At 41.5% G+C, this 26111-nt stretch overlaps 1 protein-coding gene across 1 annotated transcript; it reads left to right on the forward strand.

Moving 5' to 3' along the window:
* The first annotated feature begins 178 nt into the window (after window positions 1–178).
* SLBP (stem-loop binding protein) lies at window positions 179–7961 on the forward strand. The gene is made up of 9 exons (XM_010577450.1): window positions 179–249; window positions 775–906; window positions 3451–3555; window positions 4066–4125; window positions 4376–4507; window positions 5142–5291; window positions 6647–6731; window positions 7487–7594; window positions 7932–7961. The coding sequence occupies exons 1-9, from the start codon at window positions 206–208 to the stop codon at window positions 7959–7961; spliced, it is 846 nt and encodes a 281-aa protein (XP_010575752.1). The 5' UTR covers window positions 179–205.
* Window positions 7962–26111: the final 18150 nt, after the last annotated feature.

Genomic DNA, 26111 nt, shown 5'->3' on the forward strand with positions numbered 1-26111 from the left:
CCCCCCCCCCACGTACCTGTCCCTATGGAGGGGCCGGCGCAGGCGCTCCCTCCGCGGAGGCGGGGCGGGCGGTGTCAGTCAGCGGCGGCGGGAGATGCGAAGGGGCTGAGCGGGAAGGCCGCTCACTCTCTCGCCTCTCTCCTCGCAATCCGCTCCGGCTCCCCTCGCCGCCCGGCTCTCCCTCCTCCCGAGGACACCTTCCGCCATGTCCTTCCGCCAGAGGAGCCCTCACGGCGGCACGAAGAGCAGGTAGAAGCCAGGGGTACCGGTACCGGTACTCATCCTCCCACCCCCCCCCTTCTTCTCCCCGTCCCTCAGGCGGGGCCCGCGCGCCCCCTGCGCGTGCCCTTCCCGCCCTCCGCGGGGCCGTTGGGCGGCCGCCATGTTCTCCGGCGGGGCAGCCGGTGGCCCCTCGCTGAGGTACGGATTCCCCCACCCCCCCCGGCAATTAAAGCGAAGCGGGGCTGAAGCTCCCCCCGCGGGGGTAGGGGAAGGGGGGGTGTAAATGCCCGGGTTCCCTGTGCCCGCCATTGTCTGCAAGGGCGGGCGGCGAGGGGCAGGTTGCGGGGCCGTTAGTAGCGGAGTGTCCTTGCGTGGGAGAGCCTCCCTGTGAGGGGACTCTGAAGGCCCACACCTCCTCGTGTCGCCAGGCTTGGTTTGTTGAAGTAAAACTAGTAAATACACCACTGTGCCTGCATACGATGATGTTACAGAGAGGTTAATTAAATAAACCCACCTAGCGTGCTCACGTTGTCTTGGCTTGTCTGCTTCCAGCCCACAGCCTCTGCCTCGCTGGTCCCAAGGAAGAAAACGTGGCGCAGATGGAAAGCGGAGAAAGCAGAGTGAATCTGATTCATCCGTTTTTGATGAGAACAAGTACAGGCCTTCTGACAACAGGCTGGAGAGGTAGGCAGTGCTTGCAATAGAAACATCCCTCTGCTCTTTTGTTCATCAGGAGCTGTTGAATTGTGTATTGTACTCAGTTTTTCAAGCCCTGCCTATTTATAAATCACTCGTCCACCATAAATAGCTGATCTTAAAGGAGGGAAGAGAATCTAGTGCAGCATTCTTATCTTGGAGTCACTTCTTACAAATAAATATTTTTCATTCTTATGTCTTGAATTATATTCTTCATAATTTTCTGTCCTATTTCATGCTTGCTTACCCCCATTTATCGTGAAGCAATAACTGTACAAGCCAGTTATGTTTGTTTCTGGATATAAGTTGTACATACTGCTGTGGTAAAACTAAATGAGATGACAAATGAAAAATTCAAGCCTTGGAAGTCATCTGTGTTCATATTTCTGAAGGCAGTACAGACCATCTTGAGAAGTTGTGTCTAAGTATGTCAATACATGTGTGGTGGGGTCTACTTCTAAGGTCACTTGCTCTGTTCATACTGCTACTTGCTGCCTTCCTTACCATTTCACAGCACAGGTAAACTTCAGTTTAGTGAAAGTATCTTATTTTATATCACTGTCTACATCTGAGCTATTCATGCCACAGACCCTTTAGTCCCTTTTAGCAGTGGATGGGAATTGTGGCCTGCAGCCCAGTTGATTGAATCTAGATTCCTAATCTAGACTGAGATGGGTCATACCCAGTAACTACCTATTTTTCCTTGCTAATAATCAGTGGGGAAGATATTGGTCAATGGCTCAAATTACGATATCCAAAGTAAATGAAATTAATTTCAGGAAGTGTGTTTGAATAGGAGTACAAGGATGAAACTTTACAGATTGCTTCATCAGTTTCAACCTAAATAAGCAATGTTTTTGTGTGTCTTCCAGTATTGAACAGGCATACTTTCTGGATTAGTTTTGATTCAGCTCTGATGGAAGTTGTTCTCTTCCTGGGCTAAAACTACATTTTGTTTATGCCAATTCAACACTGTCAAAATAAAATTTTAAAACGGGAAGAGGATTGGGATGGAGGCTTGGTCATACAACAGATCTGGGCAGGCAGTGTATGGGGTGTGGTTATAGCCTTGTTCTTCTGCCCTTCTGGCAGAGTTTGAGCACCATTTGCAGTCCTAGCACAGCACCAGAGCTTCTTGCCAAGTGTGAGATGGCATGTGGGGATGAAAGTCTTGAGAACTAAGCTCAGTATGTCTGGCATCAGAGCAAATTAATCAAGAGAAAAAGCTGTAGACCCTCCCGTGTTCTCCCTAATTCTCTGTATACACAGCACAGGTACAGAATCAAACACCTATAAAAAGGTGTGACACAGTGTTGATGAGGAAATAGCTCAGATGTTGGGACTAACTGGGTAGTGCTGGGATTGCACGGTTCTCTACCATGAGAGAACACTAACTGAATGTAGCCTGCATTTTCTGCAAAGTTAGAAATTAATATAAGCAAATACTAAAAATCCTTGGAGGTTGAGCAGATATTTGCAGAGGGACCTGTACTGTTTGCTATGGATTTTTAATTTTTCTGAGTTGGTAACTGGCTTTCCTCTAAAAAGAACTTTCAGTTTGAATTTAACAAAAACTTCAAAATAGTGCAAGACTATTTCTGAGCTGGGAGCAGGGAGGGAGTTGGACCTGGTTTTAGCACAGGTGGATCTAATTCCCTGACTTCAATGGACTTCTTTGCACAGAATCCTGGTGAGTCTCCAGAGCATTTCCAGATCTACTCAAAAAGCTCTGGTGTGCAGGACACGGTTTTGAGTTTGTACTTCAGGAAAATTGGTCATCAGGAGGACAGAAACTGGAAAACGTTTAATAATCTGAATATAGGCAACTATTGTTGGCTGGGAAGGGATATAAGCTTATTTCCCTGCAACAGTCTGAATCTGCTCGTGATGCTAATGGGCTACAATAAAGTTGTTAAATACGAGTTTGCAAAGTCATAGCAAATCTCAGTTTACTAGCTAAAAATTGACTGCTTTTCTTGTGCCTTTGCCTTCTTTACTAGGTATATTTTCACATGGAGAATCTCCTGGTGCCATGGTGTAATTTTAATTAATTAGCTGTACGATTTAATTCTGTGTTCTAACTTTTGTTTTTTATATAGCTAATGAGTCTGCGATCATGAAAGAATAAATATTTGTTAACTCATGTAGTGGAGTGAAAATAAGTGAGTAAATGAGTAAAGTTGGTATTTCACATACCATTTTCTGAAGGACACCAGCTTAAAATTATTGAGGGTGTACAGTGGTATGTTTCTGTAGATATCTACATAAACTTTTTAAGGGGGGGGGGGGCGGACAAACAAACAAACCCCAAACCACACAACTTCAAGGTGGAACTCTCAAATGATTCTTAATTTTACAATGTAAATTTTAATAGAACAATACAAGATTTTTCACAGCCATTGTGAGTACTATAAATGAATATACTAAATAGCTAGCAAGCTGTGAATGGGGGAGATGCCAGGGGTGGGAAATACAATAAAATAAAATTTTAATGTAGAGGCTTTTTTCCTTTGTTTCTTTTTTTCTTTCTAGTTTTACAACACCAGAAGGCCCTGGACCCCTTTCCCGGTGTTCAGATTGGGGAACTGCAGTAGAAGAAGAAGAAATGAGGAACAGTGTTAACAAAGAAATTGCAAGGTACCTGTGGGTGTTTAAGATGAAGTGGGGAAAGGAGGGGAAATGGTAGTTGTCCTGTAGAATCTGTATTGACTTCTATTTTTAACTTCACAATTGTAGTAAAATCAGACCAACCTTTGCAGCTTGTCTGCTGCTTTTAGATCAGTTTTGGCTTAAGTCCTGCAGGAATGACATAGCATTATCACTAAATATCTCCCTTTTGGAAGAAACCTTTCCTGAATCTTGTAGTGAAAGGACATTCAAAGTAACTCAAATTACTGTTTTTGCATATCATTGCTATAAAAAGATATTTAGCGAAAAGACTTAGGAAAAGAAAGTCTTCAGAATTTTTTTTTTTAGGGGAAAACTGAAACATCCATTCCATAGTGGAAAGGCATTTACAGTGTCTGGGTTGACTTTTTCAGGACTGCTGCTTAGCTGAGAAGTAAAATCAACTGTGAGCTGTGCCAGTGCACCCTTACTGTTCTTTTTGTGTATGTATATTCTTAATATCGATTTGAACTCTTACAGATACAGAAGAAAACTCCTGATAAATGAATTTTCAAGAGAAAGGAAGTCCTCCTCTGGAAGGTAGGTTGAATTTGTAGCTTAGCTGAGGAAAATCCTGACAACAGGTCTGAATTTTAACATGTACCATGTTGCTTCTTAAAATGCTGAGTTTGAAATAGTTCATCTTAAGTCTGCTCCAACATCATAGTTCAGTAACATCCCAAGCATTCATTTGAAAAGTTTTAACATGTTTCTTTATAATCTACACGTGGATTTGTTTGAGTGTCACTTGTTTTCTAGTAGTGCTAAATCTACAATGTTTTTTCTTTAGTTCTGATTCAAAGGAGTCCACTGTGACAGTAGAACTTGAGACAGATGAAGTGGTTTTGATGAGAAGACAAAAACAGATAAACTACGGAAAAAACACAATTGCGTACGATAGATACATTAAAGAAGTTCCTAGGTAAGCTGCTTGGGTTTCTGGAAAACTAAATATTCAATTGTAACTCATACCTGTTCTTTATAAGCATATTAACATACTAAACTTGGTATCTGAGACACATTCAGATAGAAGGCATCTAGAAATTAAACTTTCTAAGACACCTTTAACCAGTAAGTCACACAATCAAATGAGACATGGATAATTTTTTTTTTAACTAGTTGGTACATGAGGAACATCCCTTCAAACCTTCTCATGCTGCAGAAATGGAAGTGAAAGTTCTTTTGGTTGTGCTCGTCAACTAGGGGCAATGAAACTGCTTTTTGCAGTCCATTTTCTCATTAGTAAACTAAAAGACAAAATGGACTACAGTCGCTCTTAAGTTTGGAATGAGGTTTTTAGACCTATGGTTGTTAATCCTTTTTTTATTTTTTATTTGACTCAAAGACAGAAAAACTAGAAGTTCATAAGGAGCTGACAACTTTTCACTTGAGTGCTGGAATTGCGTGTAGGCTTTTCTCATAAATAATATAGTAACTTAGAATTTGCTGCATTGTAATGAGTCTGTGTAGCAGGCAGTCAGTCTTACCATTTAAAACTACATGTTATGTATGTGTGAAAAACACTAATGAATTTTTCATGTCTAATATCTGAATAGATGCCATCGTATACCGGGAGTTCATCCCAGAACTCCAAATAAATTTAAGAAGTACAGCCGTAGGTCATGGGACCAGCAAATTAAACTATGGAAAGTTGCATTGCATTCGTGGGATCCACCTACTGAAGAAGGATGTGATCTGCAAGAAATGTATGTATACAGTATTCAAGATACCTTTATAGAAATGAATATATAAAACCTCATGTTCAAAACAAACCCACCCCACCCCCCCCCAACCAGCATAGCCCTTTTTGAGACAAGTCAGTGATTGCTGAATGTTTTCATTAGTTACTTGTCCACATGTAGTGCTATTCAGTTCCTTTGTGGTCAAAATATCTTGTAGCTTTCTGGACCTAGTTGGTGGGACTAGACTTACCCAGTGTCCTTGCAAGGGCATATATATATATATTCCTCACTTCTTTAATGCATGTCAGTGGGTGAAATCAGAGCTCATTCTGCAGTACTCTATAAAAGAAAATACCACACCCTTGAAGCAAGCTAATTCTTTCAGAGCAGTCTGCAGATTAATCTGTGGTAGAAGCAGTGCTAGAGAGGTCTCACTAATTGACAGATCTCATGAATATTGAGCTTGGACCAATAAAATGTATGAGAACCTGCCTCATAGCCTTCTCACTTCCTAGTTCAAGAACACTGGTATGAATTCTTGTTTCTTGAGCAGAGGGGAGGAAAGATGTACTTGTAACATCATCTCAGGGTACCATTGAATTAAAAGCATGGCCACAGTCCATGTGTTCACAGTCCAAGCTACTGTGCTATTCTGCTCTAGAAGATGGAGAATAATGCAACTAGTTATTTTCCTCTATAGAAAGCAATAAAGCTGATCAGGGAACATCCAAAACAAAACTGTGGGACTACAGAATGAAGAGGACACAGATGTAACTAATTCCTCAGGAAGCAGTTTTGTGGTGATAAACTACGGTTTTTCGCTAACAGTGATGCTGACTTTAAAACCCATATGGAGCAGTGGGATCTAAAAGCAAAGGCTTACTTTTAGCTTCCTTTTACTTGTAATTGACGTGAGAGGAGTTGGTATTTCAGCCTGAAGCCTACTGTGTATGTTGGTGTTGAAATAATAGTCTATTTTCAGATGCTGGGGTCTAGTTCTGTGTACAGTGAATGTTAAATCTTATGTTGCAAAAGAAATCGATGAAAACCTTGTCTGGGAGAAAAAAAAAATTCCTTGCTCTTCCATAACATTTGTCTTTATTTGTATTGAGGCATTTTTTGAGTATTGAGTATTTGTCTTTGACAAGTTGCAGTATTCAGTCTCAAGACTTTAATTTAGTCCTTGGCCATTTTGGCTGTATTGAGTTGACCTGGTATTCTGGTTGGTCTCTGCAGTTTGCCACCACTGTCCCTATTGATCTCTGTAGGTCTTTTTGCTCTTGTTTGGCCATCATTTTCAGACCTGCACCTACAAAGTGCAACTTACTACTAAAAAACTGAATTTGTTTTAAGTTGTATTCTTTTAAATTATTTTACAGTAGTCCTGTTGACCTTGGTGAGATGGAGACAGAATCTGTTGGAAGCAATTCTACTGAATCTCAAACGAGTTGTCAGGATAATGATGTAAGCATATCTGTCATAAATATTTGTTAATAATTGGTCCATTACTTAGAATCGTACCCAAAGTAGCCTGAATACATGAGAAGTTCCATAATCTGCTGTGTTTAGGGACTGTTCATAAAGCTGAGCAATCTTTAAATTTTCCCAGCTATAGCCAATTAAGTTCTGCTTCAAAGGAGTCTACTGTGACAGTAGATGTCTGTAGTCTGAGTTTAGAGAGTTAGAACTTAAGTGACCATCTCAAACGACACATCTCATTTTTCATAGCCTGCAAAAGGTTATTTATCTGTTCAAAGCATGTCAGTTGTGAACTGTGATGTACAGTGGAAATACTACTCTAGATGCAATATCTAATGTTAAAATAGGATGTAATTTTGGCACACTCAGACTTTTTGAAGTAGGCTCTTTTTGTATCCAGAAAGCGTTTAATACACCTGAGCAGTAATCTTCAGTAAAGATCTAGTAATGTTTTTCTTACTGGATTTGTTTCTCTGATGAATGTTGAATGTGTATAATGTTTTAATGTATGCAGATATAGATCCTTAAAATGCAAGGAATCTTGGAATGTGGTTGAAGGGGCAGAAGCCTTCATTTAAATCTTTTTAATCTTAAGACTAGCCCTGGGTTTTTGTAAGGCCTTTAAAGTGCTTGTAAGTCTCTGTTAGCGGGTAGTCTAAATGAATTACAGAAGTGAAATGAATTATTGCATAACTAAACCTGTATTTAACTGCTAATTATTAACTGACTTTGTATTCCAGGATACCTGCTCTGGCACTCCCACCAAAGTTAGACATGTTGACTATCAAGCAGAAGGTGAATTTGACTTGGAAGTGTGTTTGAGGGAACCACTTAAAGATTTTGATACTGTCAGTTAAATAGTCTGTGCAAACTGTTTTAGAGGAAGTTTCTTTTAAATTTGAGAGGTTAACTTGATTCATAAACTGTTTATAGTAAGAAAGCTTAAGCAAAGTTCAAGACTGTTCTCTAAGTTGTGATTGGTCTACATATTCTCTGGACCAAACTTATGTAAAAATACCATTAAGTTGTGTGACTTCTTTTTAACTTCTAATTTATGTATATCAGATTTTTTTTGTACAGGCTTTCAATAGAAAAACTAGCCAAAGGCAGTGCTATCCTCAAGTAATTATAAATAGTTCAGCAAGATCTTACTGATTCCCACCCCCATTGTGTCCATAATTTCAGTTGTCCACCTGCAGATCAAGAGCAAAATAGGGACATATTTTTGAGCATCTGTGTTACCTTGCTTTTCCATCTGGCTCTTCTACGAAGATCTGACTTGAAGTAATACAAGTGGTAGCTGAACTGTACTGCTGATTAGTACTAGTAAACCCATCTACTGCAGTTATTTACTGTAAGATTAACTGCCTTACCTTTAAAAAAACCATTCTTTATTTGCAAAAATGTTTCAGAAACAATTGGAAGTTAAATACAAGAAATTGGAGGTCAATATGGTAAAGCTTAGACAATAATGCTTTAAAAAGCAGTAGCCTGAATTTGAAATTTGTAAATAGTCATGAGTTGTTTGTTAATACACTCCAGAAAACAATGTCTAGGGAAAGTGCTTGATTCTTTTTAATTTGCTGATTTTAAATGTAAAACTGTTGTAAATGATAACACTGTACAGATTTTCTGCTGAAAGCAGTTAATGTTTCTATTGCTTTTGTATGGGATGTTGCTGGAAAATAAATGAAATGTGTTTATTTATGACTCTTAATTTCATTTCCTACTAGTGATGTTCCGCGGATAAGAAAATGCAGGAAAATACTGGAAGCCATGTATCTGATACTGATACTAGGCTAGGATATGTGTGTGTTAGCACCATCCTCTTTCTTTGAGGGAGACCTTAAAAACTATTTACTTGTGTGCAGGCCACTGGAGTGAATTTAAGACTTAATTATAATGGGTAAGCCTGTTGTTGACCTTTTGCAGACTTCTTAGAAGCAGGTTAGTTTAGTAGGTGTCCGTTAGCTGGTTACCAAGTTCTGTTCTCTAGAAAAACTGCTAGAAGAGCTAGGCGGACACTTCACTCCTGTTTACTACACAGGACCTTTTGTTAAAGTCACCTCACCTGGTTTTATCTCCAAAATGGAATTTCTGGGTGTTGGTGGTACAACACTGTCAGGCTCAATGGAGACACTTAAACTTTTCAACTCAAGTGAGTATCCTAGCTGTAAGCAATATTACCACCTATCTAGTTTGTTAGGTGCTCTTAAAATCTGGTGGCTTGATCTGATGGGGAAACTTCCAAGAGGAAGCTGTGGCATTGGTATAAAGTTGGAGCTATGTTCTGGTGTGAAGGAGACAGCCTTCCTAGTGTGTTTTTTTTTCCAGAAAAGGCAGCAAAATGATAGTTTGTTTTGCTTACTACATGGAGTAAGCCGTCTCTGCCCTCCCCAGATGGCTTTTCTCATGGCATTTTCTGTCTCTGGTTGTTCTTAAGTGTTTTTGTTGGGTAATCCCTAATTACAGCTTGAGCTGCAATTTGCTTTGGAACTTCTTTCTGATATCCCCTTCAATAAAAGTGGTCTTAAGGTCAAGCCAAATTCTTCCATGTCTACCTAGAATAATCTGATGCCTTTACTTAAGGCTTCTACATAATGGCTAAAAGGGGTTTAAACTAGACTTCCCAGGTAGCACAGGAACTGCTCTGAGTGTCTCAGTTTTTAACTTTGATGATAGGCCTGACAGACAATTGCATGTGAAGCTACTTGGGAACACTATTTCAAGTCACGTCTACTTACTATTAGGTTTTTTTAATGGTTAATGCATCTAATTTGAGTCAGCCACTTAAACCTTAATGCAGTTCTGTCTCTGTGCCACTTGACCATTAGTAACTGCTGGTATTTTTCATAAGAGTGTTTTTTTGAGAATGTGTGTTACTTCTGAATGTTTTAAAGGTTAGTAATGAGTAACATGAAGCCAAGAACAAAACTATTCATGTATCAAATAAGCTACAAATAGTTCATACAGGTGAACATCAGTCTAGAATAAAGTATTAATGTTAAATGATGTGTTTCTACCCAGTGTGAAATGAGTAAGGCAAGATTTCTGTAGAAAACTACGTACTGCATACCTGGTAACTAGTATATTTGTCAACTTGATTCTGTCTTCATAACCTTGAAGTGCAGGTTACTAGTTGACACAACCATCTAGGTATGGTACCTGAGGCTGTTAGTATGGTTCTTAGCAAGAAGATGATACATGAACAAATAGTATTAAAACAAACAAACAAAAAAACCCCCGATCTTTTTGAGTAATTTGAGTTCTCTGTGACAGTCCTTATGATTTTGTGATGTGTGTTCTTTGCAATCTGTTTTAGAGGAGGAAATGCAGGAGTCTGACTAAAAGATTCAGGTATGGGGGAATGTGGGGAAAACATTGTGAAGAACCCTAATACCTATGCAGTGTAGAAAGATACTAGGCAAACAACCGAGACCAGTACTTTTCTGTTAAAATGGAATGTACAACAAATACTTCTTTGGCAAATGTCTGGAGATGCTTTTTAATGTCTGCAGAGGAATTTCTCAGTGGTGAGTCCACAAACTTAGTTATAATTTGAGACAAATCCAACTAACCTGCTACTACTCAGCCAAGATTTTCAGCAGAGGCCTTGGGGTATGATCATCTTGCTTGCAGTGTTGCATGGAACCTGCCCGCTGAGCAACACTCTCTGAGCATTGCGCTGGCATACACAGCTGTCTGCCCTGCTGAAATGAGCGCTGCTTTTCACTGTGCTGCTCTCAGTTCCACCTCTGTTCCATCTTTTCACCTTTCAGAGCTATGCTGTGTCACTTCTGCTTCACAGTGTAAGGTCCTATGTTAACTGTTCCATTTTCTCGGCTAATTTATCCCTTGTTTTCTTTTCCTCTAACGTGCTCCAGCTAGCTTACAGATAACTTAATTCTGCTGGCTTCGTTAAAAGCAAACCTTAGGTGCCGTTCAGCATGCACGCTTACTCAGGAGCTAGGTACATGTTGGTAAAACATTTCAGCCTGGACATATAGTTGGTCTGTGTTCAGTAGCTGTTTGTGAAACACTCAGATTTTTGAATTTGTCCTGAAGCAGCTGGGCATCCATAGTAGTGTCTTTAATCCTACAAATTATTTCCCTTTGCTTCAACTACTTGGAGAACTTAGTTTTTATGGATTGCATTTAAAGAGAGCGCTCATGCTGTCTGACTTTGGATGTTTTTACAAAGGTACTGAACACTGAATTGGAGAACTATTTTGCACTAGAATAAAGCCCTCTGGTGGTTAAATGTGGGATAACATCCATTTAGGTTAATGTCTGGTAATAGACTAATCTTATGGAAAAATAACATCCATATGTTCAATTGTGCATAGCTGCATACAGTGGAGTTTGCTTCAGATGGAGACTTGGCAAGTACCACTGTCAAACTCTAGACTTATTAGGTTAAATTCCTTTAAAAATAAAAATGAGCAGGTTGTTACGTAGGCAGCAGAACCTGTCAACCCTGCTTTTTATAGATCTGTGCCTTCTGTTTTATGTTTCTCTTACTCCCTTCACACCGAGTCTTGTCCTCTTTCGGCATCCTTCGTACCATGCCTGGCTAACTGACAGTGGTCTTACCTATGGCGAATTTAAAGTTCCATCTGTTTGCACTGGGTAGTTGGTATACGTGTACCGATAGCATGGCAAGTAGAACGTTTAAGAGCGAAGCTGTCCCAGGTTTTCCTTCACTTGGGCAATAATTGTGTTTTTCTTCATTACTTAGCTGTTGTCACATAAAGCTTAAAGGAACGTATGTAATGGGTTTTTTGGTTAAATACCTGGAAAACTAGCTCAAAAATTAGAGGGGGCAGGACAGGTGTTTTGAAAAAGACTTGACAGTACAACTATTTCAGCCTCTTTAAAGAAGCCCAGCTAAAACCATCTTTGTTCCATGAATCCATTTTTAAGTAAAAAATACCATTCAACATTTTGTTCATGCGTGTATTTACTAAAATTATTTTCAGGATTATCTGCTTTGTCGTGTTGCTAATGCAGACAAAACCCCTGGTGTAGAGACAAGGTGTATATAGAACAACCATGGATGTGTCAGCATGGATCTATGTGGAAGTCTGCTGGGGGATCAGGCATTTATCAAAACAGAACTGGTAAAAGAGTGCTTTTGAAAGAATTTTGAACTTACTGGAAGTTCTTACTGTTCTGTGTTTTCTTCTTCTATATGATTTCTCAAAATGTGAGAAGATTGATTGCTAACAGTTTAAGAATAACTTTTTGAGTGCTTCCTGCCAAATAGGGATAATTTTAGCAAAATATATAAACAATTAAGAGATTAAAGTGACTTTGGGAAGTGTCAGAAATCCATTTTATTTTCAAACAAAACAGTGTAGTTAGGATATAGTGTATATACTTAAATTGGTTAGGAGATAATTTATTCTATACATGTAGGATTTAGTTTTGTGGCATCTGGGTAGTACCTAAATACAAAACATGCAAGGGATCAAGATCTAGCATCTGTCACTTCTGGCCCCCACTGTATTTTTGGATTACCAATGCTATTCATTCTTTGAGCTTGCCACTTACCTATCTTGGATTGTGTTTAAGCACAAGAGCAAATTAATTTATCCAAAAAGTGCTGATTCATGCATTTGAGAAATAACTTAGGTTTAAGTGGGAAGTTGGAACTTACGTTGTGGGTTAAACTGGGGTTCAGCTGTCTATGCTGGGAGTTTTCTATCTATTCAAGTTTCTGTTGAGAAAGTTCCTGGGAGGTACTGGGATGCTCTAATTATTAGCAAAAACAACGTTCCCTTTTGTGTTTCTTTAGAAAGGGGCTATTCCATTTCTTCTGAAAAATGCTTTGTTTTCAGAAATATGAGTGCAATATAGAGATGAAGATTGCGCCTGCTCTTTCAATCGGCTTTCACGTGCTAGAATCAAAGTAACTTTGCAATACTGCAGAGGGCAGTAAAAGTGCATGTTTAATTACATGCACACAAAAGAGATCTCAGAGTTGCTTTACATTTGTTGTAAATGCCAGGAATCTAATTATACTTACTGATTCTGACCTTAGGAGCAACCCATAGTTCCAATAAAACCCCCTCAAGTCTGTCATCTTTCACTGTTCTTTCCATTTCCAGTGTCACTTGATCTTAAGCCCATTATTACAGGGAATGGAAGATAATAGTAACTTACCAGTAGACAGAGAAAAAATGGACTTCAGGGGGGGAAAAAGTCCTCCTGACAGATAGTACTAGCCTGCTTGCATTTAAAATCCTTAGTGCTATACAGTGGATGTATCTGAAAATGCTTATTTAAATTGCTCGATGTAGATGCTTTTTTTTTTTACTTTTGCAAAGAGTAGAGAGAACTAATTTTTTTCCCGAGGGTTTGAGATTTCCCAGGGAAAATTAATTTCAGGATTTTATCCACCACTATTTTCAGACTGTTCCTGAACATTGACTCCATGTTCTTTGACATTTGTTAGAATGTGCTTGTCTCTTATACCCACTAAATTGTCAGTGCTCTAAAAGCTTTGCCATCTGAATTAAAATTATACATTGTAGTTGGAGTGTTGGATGTGAAATTAAAGCAGGGAATTAGCAGCAACTGAAAGGAGTATGTTGGTAAGGTTATCACATATGGTGCACAGAGGAAAAAGCACTAGAAAAAGTAATCAAAAGAGAGTCAGTCCGATCTAGAGACTGCTCATAGCCTGAGTAGCTGAACATTGTATGCAAGGACATGGCAAAGCTAGCATTAATAGATGTATAAGGAATAAAATGACATTCCAGTGATCCCCTGCACTTGAGCACTTATCTGGAATGAAAAAAGAAGAAATTTTAAGCCATCCCGGCTTATCTGGAAGCAGACTCATGCCCTCAATATGCTGCCAGAATTTCTGGAACAATGTACTCTGAAGATAAGGCTAGTAAGAAAATATACAGCACTGACTAACAAAGAGTGGTCTGAAGATGCTTAAAAGCATTTGATACTAAGTCTAGCAAACTGTCAATTTACCAAAATAATAAATTACAATTTTTCTGACATTTGACCACAAAACTCCTTCCCCTCATTCTTATTGGACAAACTAAACTGGCAGGAATGATCTTTATGCTAGATCAAGTATGGCATGAAGTGTAAAGCACAGAAGTGAGGCTTTACCTGATTCTTAATCTATTTTTAATGGCATTCTGACCATTCTTTAGAATACGTATAAAGAAGCATTCTGACTTGGTCAGTTTCTCCTCCCAATAGTAAATACAGATACATTAATTATTGGGATGAAAATATTCCTTATATATATAATATTTTAAAAATTTCCTGAAATGTTGATGTAAGTGGTTTCAGTATTAGTGGATACCATTATTTCTCTGAATAATAATCATGCCATAGATTAAGCGAGACCTAATGCAGTTTTATTATTGGGAACTAAATAAAGGATAGCTGGATGGAATTACAGGTTTTGCAAATCATAATCTGGGCTGATTGAAGTAGTTGGATTCAAGCAGGTGGCAGGAACAGGCTTCTCATGATCTGAAAAATTTCTGAATTCGAAACTTTCATTTTTAATGGAAAAAGTGAAATGTCACTCTAGGGAACTTGGATTCAGATCCTTGCTATGCCTGCTGTGGAGAAGGCAGTTAAACCAAGGACTCGCATCCCTGCAGGCTTTTAACTGTTCTTCAGTTGGGGACCAGGCAATCTTTGTGGTCAGAAAATATTCCTGAAGATCCTTCCTGTAAAAACGTCAGTGAAGTCAATGTTTATATATCATTAAATAAATTAATTTTGGATGGTGCTAAGATGTTCCCTCCAAAAGCTCCCAAACAAATCTAATGTGAATTTTCAAGCTACAATTCTTAGAGGTGATAGTGGATTTGGGTAGCATGGAGTAAGATACACTTTGTCTTCCAGCACCAATCTGTTTCACTAGAACCACGAGTAGAATTTAGGCCCTTTGCTGGAACTCAGCGTAAAGACTTTTTTTTTTTTTTTTACATCAGTGCAGTATTTTAAAAAGTTATGAGAACTGAATGTATGTGTCTAAGAACACAGAGAGCTGAAAATGTGACTTCTTTCATCAAATAATGCAGTTTTTCTTGCTTTCATAGCCTCTCTTGATTTGGTTTTGATGCATTCATAAAGAAAAACAAACAAACTTTGTAAAGATGTGTTTTACAAATTAAAATGGGTATTGATGGAGAAAAAACACGTTCTCGTGGGTTGTGTAAGTATGTCCGACTATTAACAACAAAGTAGCCCCCCTGTGTGAACTTCATTGTAAATCAAATAATATATTAAAGCTGAGAACAGTATTTTGCTTTCAGAGTCTTAGTGCCATGAGTTCTACTTTTCACAAGGATGCAGATGAAAAAGGGATGATCCCTTTAAGAGCTTGATAGGTTAAGTCGGGAAATTCATATCTCGCACACCAGGCAAAAAATATGCTAGCAACTGCTGGGAAAATGACAACTGCAGTGTCTGATCGCTTGTCAAATCAATGAGGCTTTTCTCTCCTTTTGGTGAGAATTTATTTGCAGGGGTTGGTGAGCTGAGAAAATAAGATTCCTGACCTAATGGTCACCCCCATTGGTATCTCATTGTGGAAAATACTCTCTGCTGCAGTCCATTCAAGTGATTGGCAATGACAGCTTGGATGGATATTGTCAGTTGACAGGGCTTTGCACTCTCTCTGTTTTAAAAATGATGCGAAAGATCCCTTCCCCAGTGTGCAGTGCCACAAGTTGAGTTTATGAATGAATGGATGAATGCATGCTTCTCTGCTGTCATCTGCAACAAAAAAAATATTCCGATCCTATCCCTGAAATGATATGCTAAGTAAATTCACACACATGCATTTAACACTCAAATGGTGCCCGAAGGCAAGCTGAGCAAGTCCTTCCAAACACTGTGGCTGTATTTTTTTTGTAGTCATGAGGAATTTCATGGAAAATGTAAAACTGCCCATTTGATATGGAAAATCTCCATGAAAAATGTGAAATTCCAGTGTTTCCAGCAAGGTTTTGCTGACAGCTCATGCATGGAGAATAGCCTGAAAGACATGCATGCAATTAAGGGATCCATATAGCCGAGCTGGAGAGAACAACACAGGCAGTGGGGGATGTGGCCTTTGCTAGGGCCAGCTGGTGTCTGCTCCTGGACTCTCTGAGGGCACCAGACCATTGAGAGAAGTGGGGCGAAAGGGGAAAAAAGAAAACACAGAAGCTTCAGAGAAAATGAACCAAGTCTATCGGAGAAAATCCTGAAGCTCCTAGGTAACACTTGCCCTCCCCACGCCTCCCCCTGTCTCCGTACTGTTAGATGCAGTTCAGAGTGTGACAGAAGTTCCTTGTTTGCGCAAACCTGGTAGTAACGATGCAAATATCGAGTCTGCAGAGGTAGTGGGGAGCTCAGCCAGGGAGCCAGGTGCTAGGCTATGAAGATGAGAATGAACGGTTGGGGAGGGAGGGCATTTAAATTTTACTCTGTAATCACGTCAGGCACGTCACCCCACCGCTTGTTAGAGGTGCTAGCAGTTGAGGAGATACTTCTGCGCGGTCTCGCCATTTCTTTGCTACGTTTCTGAACGGTTTAGCCCTACCAAGAAAGGCTCGACTATTGTATTTATTCTAGAAGAGTGATTTGTGCACATCAGCTCGAAAACCTTCACGTATGTTATTGAATGTGGAGGGTAAAACGGAAAACAGAACTGCAAAACATCCCCTGCCTCCCCCTGCCCCCATTTCCATTGCAATAAAACGGTGTAACACCGCAGGCAGCTGATCCCTTGCCTCGCCTGCTGTCATTTATCTGAGAAACTGCAGTCCACTGACATCAGCCTGGTGCTGTGGCACTTTGGCATTTGTCACCTTAGCTACTGATTGAACCAACGTTAGGGGGAAAGAGTTGAACGGTTTGTGAGCTGGGGGTTGCGGGTTCGCAGAAGTGAACGCCGAAGCACAGAGAACTGCCTTGCAGTGTGTTTTGTCCTGAAAACATCCCCCGTAACGTCACTTACTGCCATCGTTCTTATCAGACAGGGCAGGTATTTCCACCTTATTTGATAGGGCGGGTAGGGAGATGCCGACTCTGAGCAGAAGCGTGGTGTAGGCACGTCGAAGCTAGCGGTGATCTGCGCTCTTGGGTGAGTCGTTCCGCGTAGCACCGTGCACCGGACCGCTTGGATCTGAAGCAGCACGGCTGCATTATCCGGGTATACTACCAGAATAACGGATGCTGCTGGATCACCCTTAGCTGGGGCGTCTCTGCTCTGTGCTCTCGGCGCTGTGGAGACCCGCATTAAGTGGTGCACCCGTCAGGCACCGTGTAAAGGAGTGTACAAGCACGTAAAGGAATTGGGAATGAACCAGGAAGCAACTGCCCAGTTCCCAGACATAACGCCCCGACTCATCTTTCTCCTTTGGGGGCTGTTGTGCAGTTTTCTCACAAAGCAGATAGGGCTCATTCTTACTTTTTTGTCTGCGCTGCTTAGGAAATACCTCCTGTATGCAAAGTCTGCGAGAAAAAGTGGGAAAGAGATGGGGTCACAAGGAAGGGGGAAAATGAAGCCTCGGTTGGTGTCGTGTATGAACGAAGAACAGAGGTCCGCTCTGCAGACAGGAGGGATGACTTGGGGAGAGGCTGGCCGTGGAAACGTGATTTCTACGCTGCTTCTGAAGCATATTTACTAAAGGACAGTAAAACCCTGCAGCCCCTGAAATATCATAGCAAAATAGTCTCAGATAGTTGCCCTCTCACAGCTGCACCATCAAAGGAATTACATTTAAATGTTTTGTTTGGACTCTTCCCCCTTCCTCCCCCCGCTTCCCAAATCCCTGAGCACTCACTCCCGCACACACGGAATATATAAACCATACAGCAAGAGTATAAGCGTCCTGTCGCGTGAGCTTTGCAATTGCAAAGAAAGAAGGTAAGAAGCTTTCACTGTACTCCAAGTCACTTTCTTTACAATCTGAACAAAACTGTTTACTCATTGACTTAACCAACTTTTTCCAGAAAGGCTGGGGCATCCTGTGAAGCAGCGGTGCTTTGTTCGTAGAGATCTGTTTGCTTTACCGGGCTGCCCGCAGCACAGGGAAAATGGAAGCAAAGGGGACTCCTTGTTAGAGCCCGTTGGCTAAGATTGCAGTGCAGCGTATATCCTTGTTCTATTTTTTGCACTGATTTACTTCCACCTCTTCCGTTTTTTAGCTCCGTTGCTGTTTGTGTTCTCTTAAAGAGGGTATCTTGTGTGGCCTGAGAATGACAATCGGCGATGTGAGAATGCAGAGTGCACAAGGGGAGAGCACTTTGCAAGAACAGAAATGACAAGACCTACCAGGTATTTCTAGTAAAGAGAATTATGTGCAATACGTGACAACTATTTAAGGAGAAGATGCTGGTTGCTGGAGAGGTCCAGAAAGTAAAGCCAAACTTGTAGCCCCTTCTCCTTTGCACAGCAGTACCTCAGTTAATGTGTTTGCCCTGTGTTGCTGCTAGTTTGCAAGTGATATTGTGTGGCACGTCTGCTAGGTCAGTATATTGCCTAGCAGGGAGTAGCATGCCTTTATTAATGCCGAATTCCTCACATTTTGGAAGGTGATGATTTTTTTGATCGCCATGGATATGTAGGACTGTGGTTAACTGTAGAATTGGCTCAAATTGTAGGTATTGTCAAGGATTTGAGTGCATTCACACATAAAACCTGTTGAGTAAGGTGGTGGCTTATATATGAGTCAGCTGGGCCATTATCAGGGTTTGGCTGTGGATTAGTGCATCTCATCAGCTGAATGTTTTATATTGATAAACAACTCGGTGCTATTTTGTATTTTTTCTCATTTTGCTTGCAGAAGACAAACTAGCTTCAAAAGGCAAAATTCACTGTGCCTAAAGAAAACAACAGCTCCGTAGTTCCGTAATATTAATATTGCTTAAATACCTGATTTCTCTTCTTCCGTGGGGAGAAGGCAGAATTGTACCAACCAGGGCCAAATAATGAGAACAGGCGTGCTTCCCTTCATCATTTACACATACTGGAATAGCTCCACACAAGACTAGTCTGGAGTAAAGGTTCTTTCACTCTGTAGATAAAAATAATTGTTCTCAGAATAAGTCACTTATATTCTGGGACAGAGCCTAGATTCTTGAATAAAAAAGGCGTTTTTGCTGTTGCTGCAATAGCAACAGCCACAAATAGATCTGTCCAGAACCAGTTGCGCCAGCCAAGCCTTCTTCCCTTGATTAGTGGGCAGAATGTGGGTGAAATGATAAGGAGCGCATGGCAAATTGAAAATAAAGATGATGCATTATTCTATAACTCAGAGGCTTCACTTCCTGCATATGTGCCCTTCGTGCTGTCTTCTTTTCAGGGGAAAAAATATTCTCATTCTCTTAAAATGCTGGTGGTCACTCAACCATGGTGAATGTACCTGAATCTTAAGATTTATGATCACAATCCTGTTATCTGCAGTGTCAGGATGATTATCCCAGCAGTCCTACGGGATCAACCTAAAAATTGCTGGACAAGAAAATTATTTGTCAGGAATTACAGCACGAAGATGATTTGTTCTGAATTTGAAACAGACATAGTTATTTGCAGCTGCTCTGGCTGTCTCCCCCTCATCTTTCCCATGCTGTCCAAACAAGATGAGATACAGGTTCTTGTTTCTTCTGTCAGCATGTGTAGGCTGACTGGAAGAAACTGTTTGTATTCTCACTTATTTTCATTATTTTACAGCTGTGAGTATGCAATAACTGCACCATATGTTAAATACAATTGAAATATGTTTTATCTTCTGTGTCCAACGATTTAATCTTTTCTGTTGGGGTGGTTATATTTAATGGGGCAGACATAAAAAACTGAGAGGTCTCCCGTGCGTAGAAATCTGAAGGAAAGTGTCTCTTCACCATCAAAAGCTCACCATTGCCTGAGTTCTAATCTCTTTAACCAAACGAAAGACAAGCCCAGTGACAACTATGCTACCCGTTTCTTGAAGCCTCTGTCAACTTTCTGCAACACTTTCTGAGCAAATAGAAACTGGTCTTCAGACAAACGGAGTATGAAAAATCATGAAGTTTCCCTGGCAATAGGGAAATCACTTTTGTACTTTTAAAAATAATTTCATTAAGATTCCTTCTCTAAGCACCTTCTGCCCTCAGCTATGCCTAGACCAACCATGCCTCTCATACTAGAACATAACTTCAGCACTTGTACACATTTGACCAGGTAGCTAGTTCAGTAGACTTTGAGGACTGACAGATACTCATATCTAAATGCTTTATAGATAACTTCTCTGATATAAGATCTGCCGCAGTAAATGGAAACCTTCCACTGACTTCAGGTGGCTCCCAGATTAGGTGTTTGGGAAGGCCACAAACACTGCCTGTGACAGAGAAGTAATTCAAGTTGTATTATATCAGGTTTTCTGCCTCTGTCTGATTTCTCATTCTAGGTTACAGCAGTGTGTTAATTGTGCTGGGCTGCTTTTCTTGTGGATTTGCTGAATATGGTTTCTGGACATAGGGCCTTCACCAGGCACCCGGCTGGTCCATCTGGGTGGTCAGATCTGAATTCTTGCATTTACAATTGTAATTTGTTTGTCTTTAGCACCTTCCATGAACAGCTAGGGGCAAGATGGCAGAGTCTGTGAGGCATCTCACAGCAATTATCATAAGACTTTTGGAAAGCTGTGTGAGATCTCTGGGAACTTGCTCCTCCCTCCTTTGCAGTTATATTGTATTGTCAAAGAAATGCAGCAGAGCAGACTCATGTTCTGTTCACGTTGGACAACCACTGAGGACTGTGTTGTGCTGAAGGTCACAGCCACTTGTAAATTGTTTATGTATGTCACAACCCAGCAGAATTGAAAATCCATTAGTTGCTCTTGCATTCTTACAGTCTTTACTGATCCTTCTAATCTGGCTATAATTTACAACCACATCTGTTTTGTGGAGTGGGGTGGAAGAGGCGGGTCAAATTCCACAGCTGAAATAAGGTGTAGGTAATGCCTAACCTTATTTAAGAGTGGAAGAGACCTCAAAAAGATGTTCTTGCCCAAAGTAGGATCAGTTTCACCCATTGCATTGCCAGACCTCTTCCTACCCCCAGATGCATCACTGAGGTTCTGAAACGTCTCCAGGGAATCATTTCCAGTGCTTCAGTATCTTTACTATTAAGAAAACTTTTCCTAAAGATGTTGTTCTTTCTTGTGGTACTTTAAACCAATTACTTCTCCTTCAGTCCACCATGGGCGTGGAATATTGGAAAACACTGTAAGCACCTTATCATGTGGGGGTTGTACTGAGACCACCAACTCATCTAACAGATGCACCAAACAGATGACTTTGCACCTTAAGTCTGCAACCTATTTATTAACCTACTTCAGGTGCTTTGCCCCTTGGAATTTCTGTGCAGTAAACATTATACAAGAAAATGTTTTTCTTCTTTTCTTGCCAGAGCCATGGTTTAGGTTCTTGCAAGTGTAGCAGTTCAAGAGTATTAAGGTTAGCAATGCTGCTATGATTTAATGTCCATCTGTGATGTACCAGCCCCTCCTTGGTGCATCTCATCTCCTTTATGGGACAGCTTCCCTCGTCCTGACTGAATGAGAAAGTGTTAAATGGTACTCAAACCAGCCTTGTGCCTGGAGGAATTACATGTGGCCTCTCTTCTCCAGCCTGTGTGAGACATTTTCAAGCTTGGAAGATCTGATGCAGTGTTGTGTGAAGACCAGTGCTGCTTTGTTAATGGCAAGTGATTTGGGGGCTGTCATGCTAAGATCCTGGCCCTTGTAAAGGGGAAAATACTCAAAAGACAGATGGAGATGAAGTTGTGTATGAGCTGTTCAACAATTCACGGCTGCTGTAAGGGAGGACCTTGTTTTCTCTTACTCTTCCTCCTCTCCTTTTATCTCTAGCCAACCACATGGTCTGGCTACTTATTTTGTACCATCTCTTGTAGTTGTCAGAGCCTTTTGTAAGCCAAATAACTGGTAGATCAGCCAGTTGATTTAGCTCACTGAAGGTCACAAAAAGAGGCAGAGCCAGTGCAAAAATGGAGAAGGACCAGGAGGCTGAGCGAGTGCACTGGAGATGCACCAAGGATCTTCAGGTTGGGTGGAGCTGTGCCCGAAGGCAGAAGTTCTGTTATAGCAAAAGCAAATTTAACAGCTTGTCATGGTGAGGGAAAATCTTGCTCTTCTTCCTTCTACTTCCAGCTGTGCTTTCCCTTCCTCTCCCTTGGGCCAGCTCTGGCACACGTTGAATCAACTTGTTAAGCAAGCAGAAAACCACACGGGGAATAAAAAAAGAGTTTGCATCTCGAAGGGATCTGAATCAACGCAGCAATGGGTCAATGTGAGGGTGGGGTGGGGAGAAAGGGAGAGGTTGTACCCTCAGTCTGCGCGCATTGAAAGTGCTGCAGTATGGACAAACTGCAAGAGTTTATCCCTAGGGTGAGTGGATGAATGAAATTGAGTAACCATCATCACTCTCCTCTGTCTGTAAGGAGCTGGCTAAGAACATGAAGATAGCATGTAGCCAGTATCCCGCCTCTTTTAGATGCTAGAAAAGAAGGTAAGGACAGAAGTACGTTCTGAGATTTCTCTGGTAGGCTCTCCTAGCTTCCAGCTATCTGTGGCTTAAAAGCTTCCTGAGTTAGAGATCATGCTTTTTGTTTCATGGCCCTTGGCATGCCTTCCTCCTGAAAATTTATTTAATTTTGTCTTTGAATCTGTGAAAACTTTGGCATGATAATTTTTGATCCTTGGATGAAAAGAACAATAGTAATATAAAAACAGATCTAGCAGAAAACACCAGGATTTCTCCAGTATGATGAAAAATTCATGCAAAAAACAGTTTCAGATGTTTTTCTGGTATATATATATGAAAACCAAAACAAATGCCAAAATATTCAAATATTGGTAAAGTCTATACACCTTTTGCAAAACCATTCCTCCATTTTTCTCTTCTTCCCCTTAAATAATGATAATCTTGTTATATTTGCACTGCCCCTATACAGCCTAAAGGGTTTCGCCCATATTAACAGTGACTCTGTTTCTCTTCCTGCCCTGAGTACTCACAACGATGGGAATTTAGGAGTTGTGGCTCCTGCTAGAGGTCTACGCACCGTGGTGTGGTGCTGCTCAGAGCGTGTCTCACTGACTTAGCTTTGAAGTGCCAGAACCAGCCGACAGCCACCTACACCCAGACTCCCACTGCTTATCAACGCAGGGGAAAGCCAACTGATATTATCAACATCAGCAAACATTTTAGCAACTTCCCTAGCCTAGACGGGGCCCCCCGGAGCCAAGACATCTCGGTGTGGCCCGTTCAGCAGGTAGGTGGCTGCCCAGAAGCTTTCACTGGAGGCTTCCACTTTCCTACTTGCACCTTCCTGATGGAAAATCTGTGTTAATCTATGGAATTGCACTGCAGCAATTGGCACCATTTTGCAGGCATCCGGGGCTCTTTTTTTTCTTTTTGCCTTCTCTCTTCAGGAAGAGTGAACACCTGGGTAATAGCCAGGTGAATTTACTAGCTGTGTGACAGTCCTGGTCTTTGGAACATGGGGGAAGCTGGCTTCAGATAAGGAATTTCTGCCTTATTTTCCTTCAATAAAACAGAATAATTTAGGTTGGCAGGGACTTGAAAAAACCATCAGGTCAAACCTCCTCCCCACTCAAAAGACAGATAGCTTCAACGTTAGACCAGGTTGCTCAGGGTCTTGTCCAGTTTAGTTTTGCGTATCTCCACGGATGGAGATACCACCATCTCTCTGTGTTTAACCACTCTCATCATGAAGTATTTTTTCTTAATATCCATTGGAATTTCATTCATGCAGCGTGGATCTGTTGCATCTCATCCTCTCACTAGGCACCTGTGAGAAGAGTCTGGCTTCATGTTCTCCATAATCCTCATTAGATATTGACAAGAGGTGATTTAGTCCTTTCCAATCACTGAAAAGAGGGCAGAGCTGCGAAGCAGAGATGGTCCAGTCCCATCCCTCCCCTCTTTCCTTTTTGGGATGGTTTTCATTGAATAGTGACTTTGCTTGGGACTTTGGGCTGGTGTTCCTTGCACTTATTTCGGGTTTTTTGGCTCCCACCGACATCACAGTTTGTTTCAGGTGAGCTACCCTCTACCTGGCTTCTTATTTAGCCCCCATTACCGTGGTATGGAAATGCTGTTATGGCTTTATTACCACCTGCAGGGGCACTGGCCATGAAGTAAAGACCTGAAACAGAGCCCTTGGGTTGGGTAAGAGGTGTGAGACCTCCACAACGCACGTCAGTGCAAGAGAGAGTCTTCTGGTGCTGGCTGTATGTTGAAGGCTCCTGGCCATTTTTCCAGAGGTTCCAGATCTCCGTCGAATGGCTGAGCTTGAGCCCAGGATCGAGGGCACGGACAGATCAGCTCTGGTGAGCTTTGCTGGGGTTGGGACGAGAAGCTTCTGCTCCCTGCTTGTCTGCTTCCCGTTGTGCGGAAGGTGATGGCACGTCCAGCGAGGGTTGTGCGCCCACTTCCCAACCAACCTGCACAACCTGGTGCCTCAGTCCCTGTCCCGTCCCTGGCAGCTGGCGTGAAGGTGCCGGGCCGTGACCCCAGCGGCCAGGGACGCCTGTTCCCCCCTGCCTGCCCTCTCTAAAGAACCCTCTCTAAAGCATTAAGATGGAGACGGATTGCTTCTCTTCTGCAAGAAAGGAAAGTCTTGCACCAGAGGCAGCTGGGCTGCAGTGGAAGGCATTTGTTTCAAGTCATGACTTGGTCCCTGCAGGCGAATGAGCAGCAGAGCTCTGCTGAGTGAGAACTCTCTGGCGTGATTTGCATCGCTCTTTTCCATATGTTCAGTAAAACCAGAGCAAACCTGTCCATGGGCGCTCCTTGCTTTGGTTTAGTTTCTCACCAGATTAAAGCAAACCGATAGGAGTCTGGTTTTAATACGGTGCAGGAGTGTCCATCCCTCCGCTTGCTCCAGGGCTTGTATTAGTTTAATGAATTGGTTTAAATTAACATCTAGTTGAATGGGTGCAACTCTTTCATGTAGATGAGGCCTGAGGCTACTAGATAAACAAGAGATGAAGTGAGAGGACCTTTAAATTCTTCACAGCCCAACAGAAACCTGTATGAATGAATCCAGATCTATTTTTGTCTTTATTCTCCTACCTTGTCAAAGAAACCATAAAATGGCTGGAACAACTCTTAGCAGAAAGACAGGGCCAGGGAGTGGGTGGAGAAGAATGCCAGGAGGTTACGGGTGCAACTTTTGGAGCTCATACCTGGGAGTGCCTCATCCCAAAGCCGGGGGAGCTGCCAGCAAGCTACACATGTGTAGCACATGAATGGGTGAAAAGAGGAAATACAGGGGAAGGCTGCAGGGCTAAATCCCAATCCCATTTAAAGTTGGTGGCAAAGCTCCACTGACTAAGGTTGGCCCTCAGCCCTGAATTCATTTGTTCCAAGGGTTTGCTTGTGCAATTGTTAAACTGTGCTGATGAGCAATAATTGCTACAGGAAGGGAAAAGTGAGGAGGAGGCAGCGGCGGCAGCACAAGAGCCGTGGAATCCATCCTGACCCTGCCTGGACATTTCGCTGCCTGGTTTCACTCTGTGCATTGCTGGAGGGGAGCATCCTCCTTGTGCCAATGCCACATCAAAGTGCAGTGTGTGGTGCAAGATTTCAGCATCCCAGGGTAGCAGAGAGTAACAGCCTGGGCTGCCTGTGAAATGAGCTGCGATATAGGACTGCAGCCGGACAAAGGCTCACGTTTCTTTTGAAGATGTTTGGGGAAACGTAAAATCTAATCAGTCATATGGAATGATTCAGGAAACTCTTACTGTACAGAGAAAATGCATGTGACAGTCATACACGAGTTCTACATACCAGTGCTTCCCCAAGAAGGGGGTTAATATCAGCCCCAATTACAGATGGGGAAGCTGAAGCACAAAAGAGAAACGAGTCACTCAATGTAACACAGCAGGTTAGAGGTATGGCAGGGACTGCTTCCCCTGTTGCACTTCTGCGTTGTACTTTATAAGACAAAAATGACCTTCTGCTTTAGGCAGTAAATATCTAACTAATACAGATGCTTCTTTTTAATACCACAATATAAATAAAAAAGAATTTTAACTTGCACCACAGACCAAGTTGTTTTTTTTTTTCTCTCCCAGGTGTAAACAATGTGGTTCTGGGGTGGCTGGAGCACTGGTTTTTTTTTTCCTTGCTGTTCAGGTTGCAATGGGGCACTTATAATGACTCTTCCTAATACATCTGCTTTCATTAATCCAATCATCTGGGAAGCATTTCAGATAACATTTCTTTTAAAGATAGTTGAAGAAACTGAAGATGAAGCATCAGTTGTCCATAGCCCTGTTAAATAATATCAGGATATAAGGG

Source organism: Haliaeetus leucocephalus, unplaced genomic scaffold (assembly GCF_000737465.1).
Source record: "Haliaeetus leucocephalus isolate CR32 unplaced genomic scaffold, Haliaeetus_leucocephalus-4.0 Scaffold51, whole genome shotgun sequence".
NCBI lineage: Eukaryota > Metazoa > Chordata > Aves > Accipitriformes > Accipitridae > Haliaeetus > Haliaeetus leucocephalus.

Coding starts and splice junctions, on each gene's coding strand:
- SLBP (XM_010577450.1), top strand. CDS start 206: ATGTCCTTCCGCCAGAGGAGCCCTCACGGCGGCACGAAGAGCAG. Junction 250..774: donor CACGGCGGCACGAAGAGCAG/GTAGAAGCCAGG, acceptor GTCTGCTTCCAG/CCCACAGCCTCTGCCTCGCT. Junction 4,508..5,141: donor TACATTAAAGAAGTTCCTAG/GTAAGCTGCTTG, acceptor ATATCTGAATAG/ATGCCATCGTATACCGGGAG.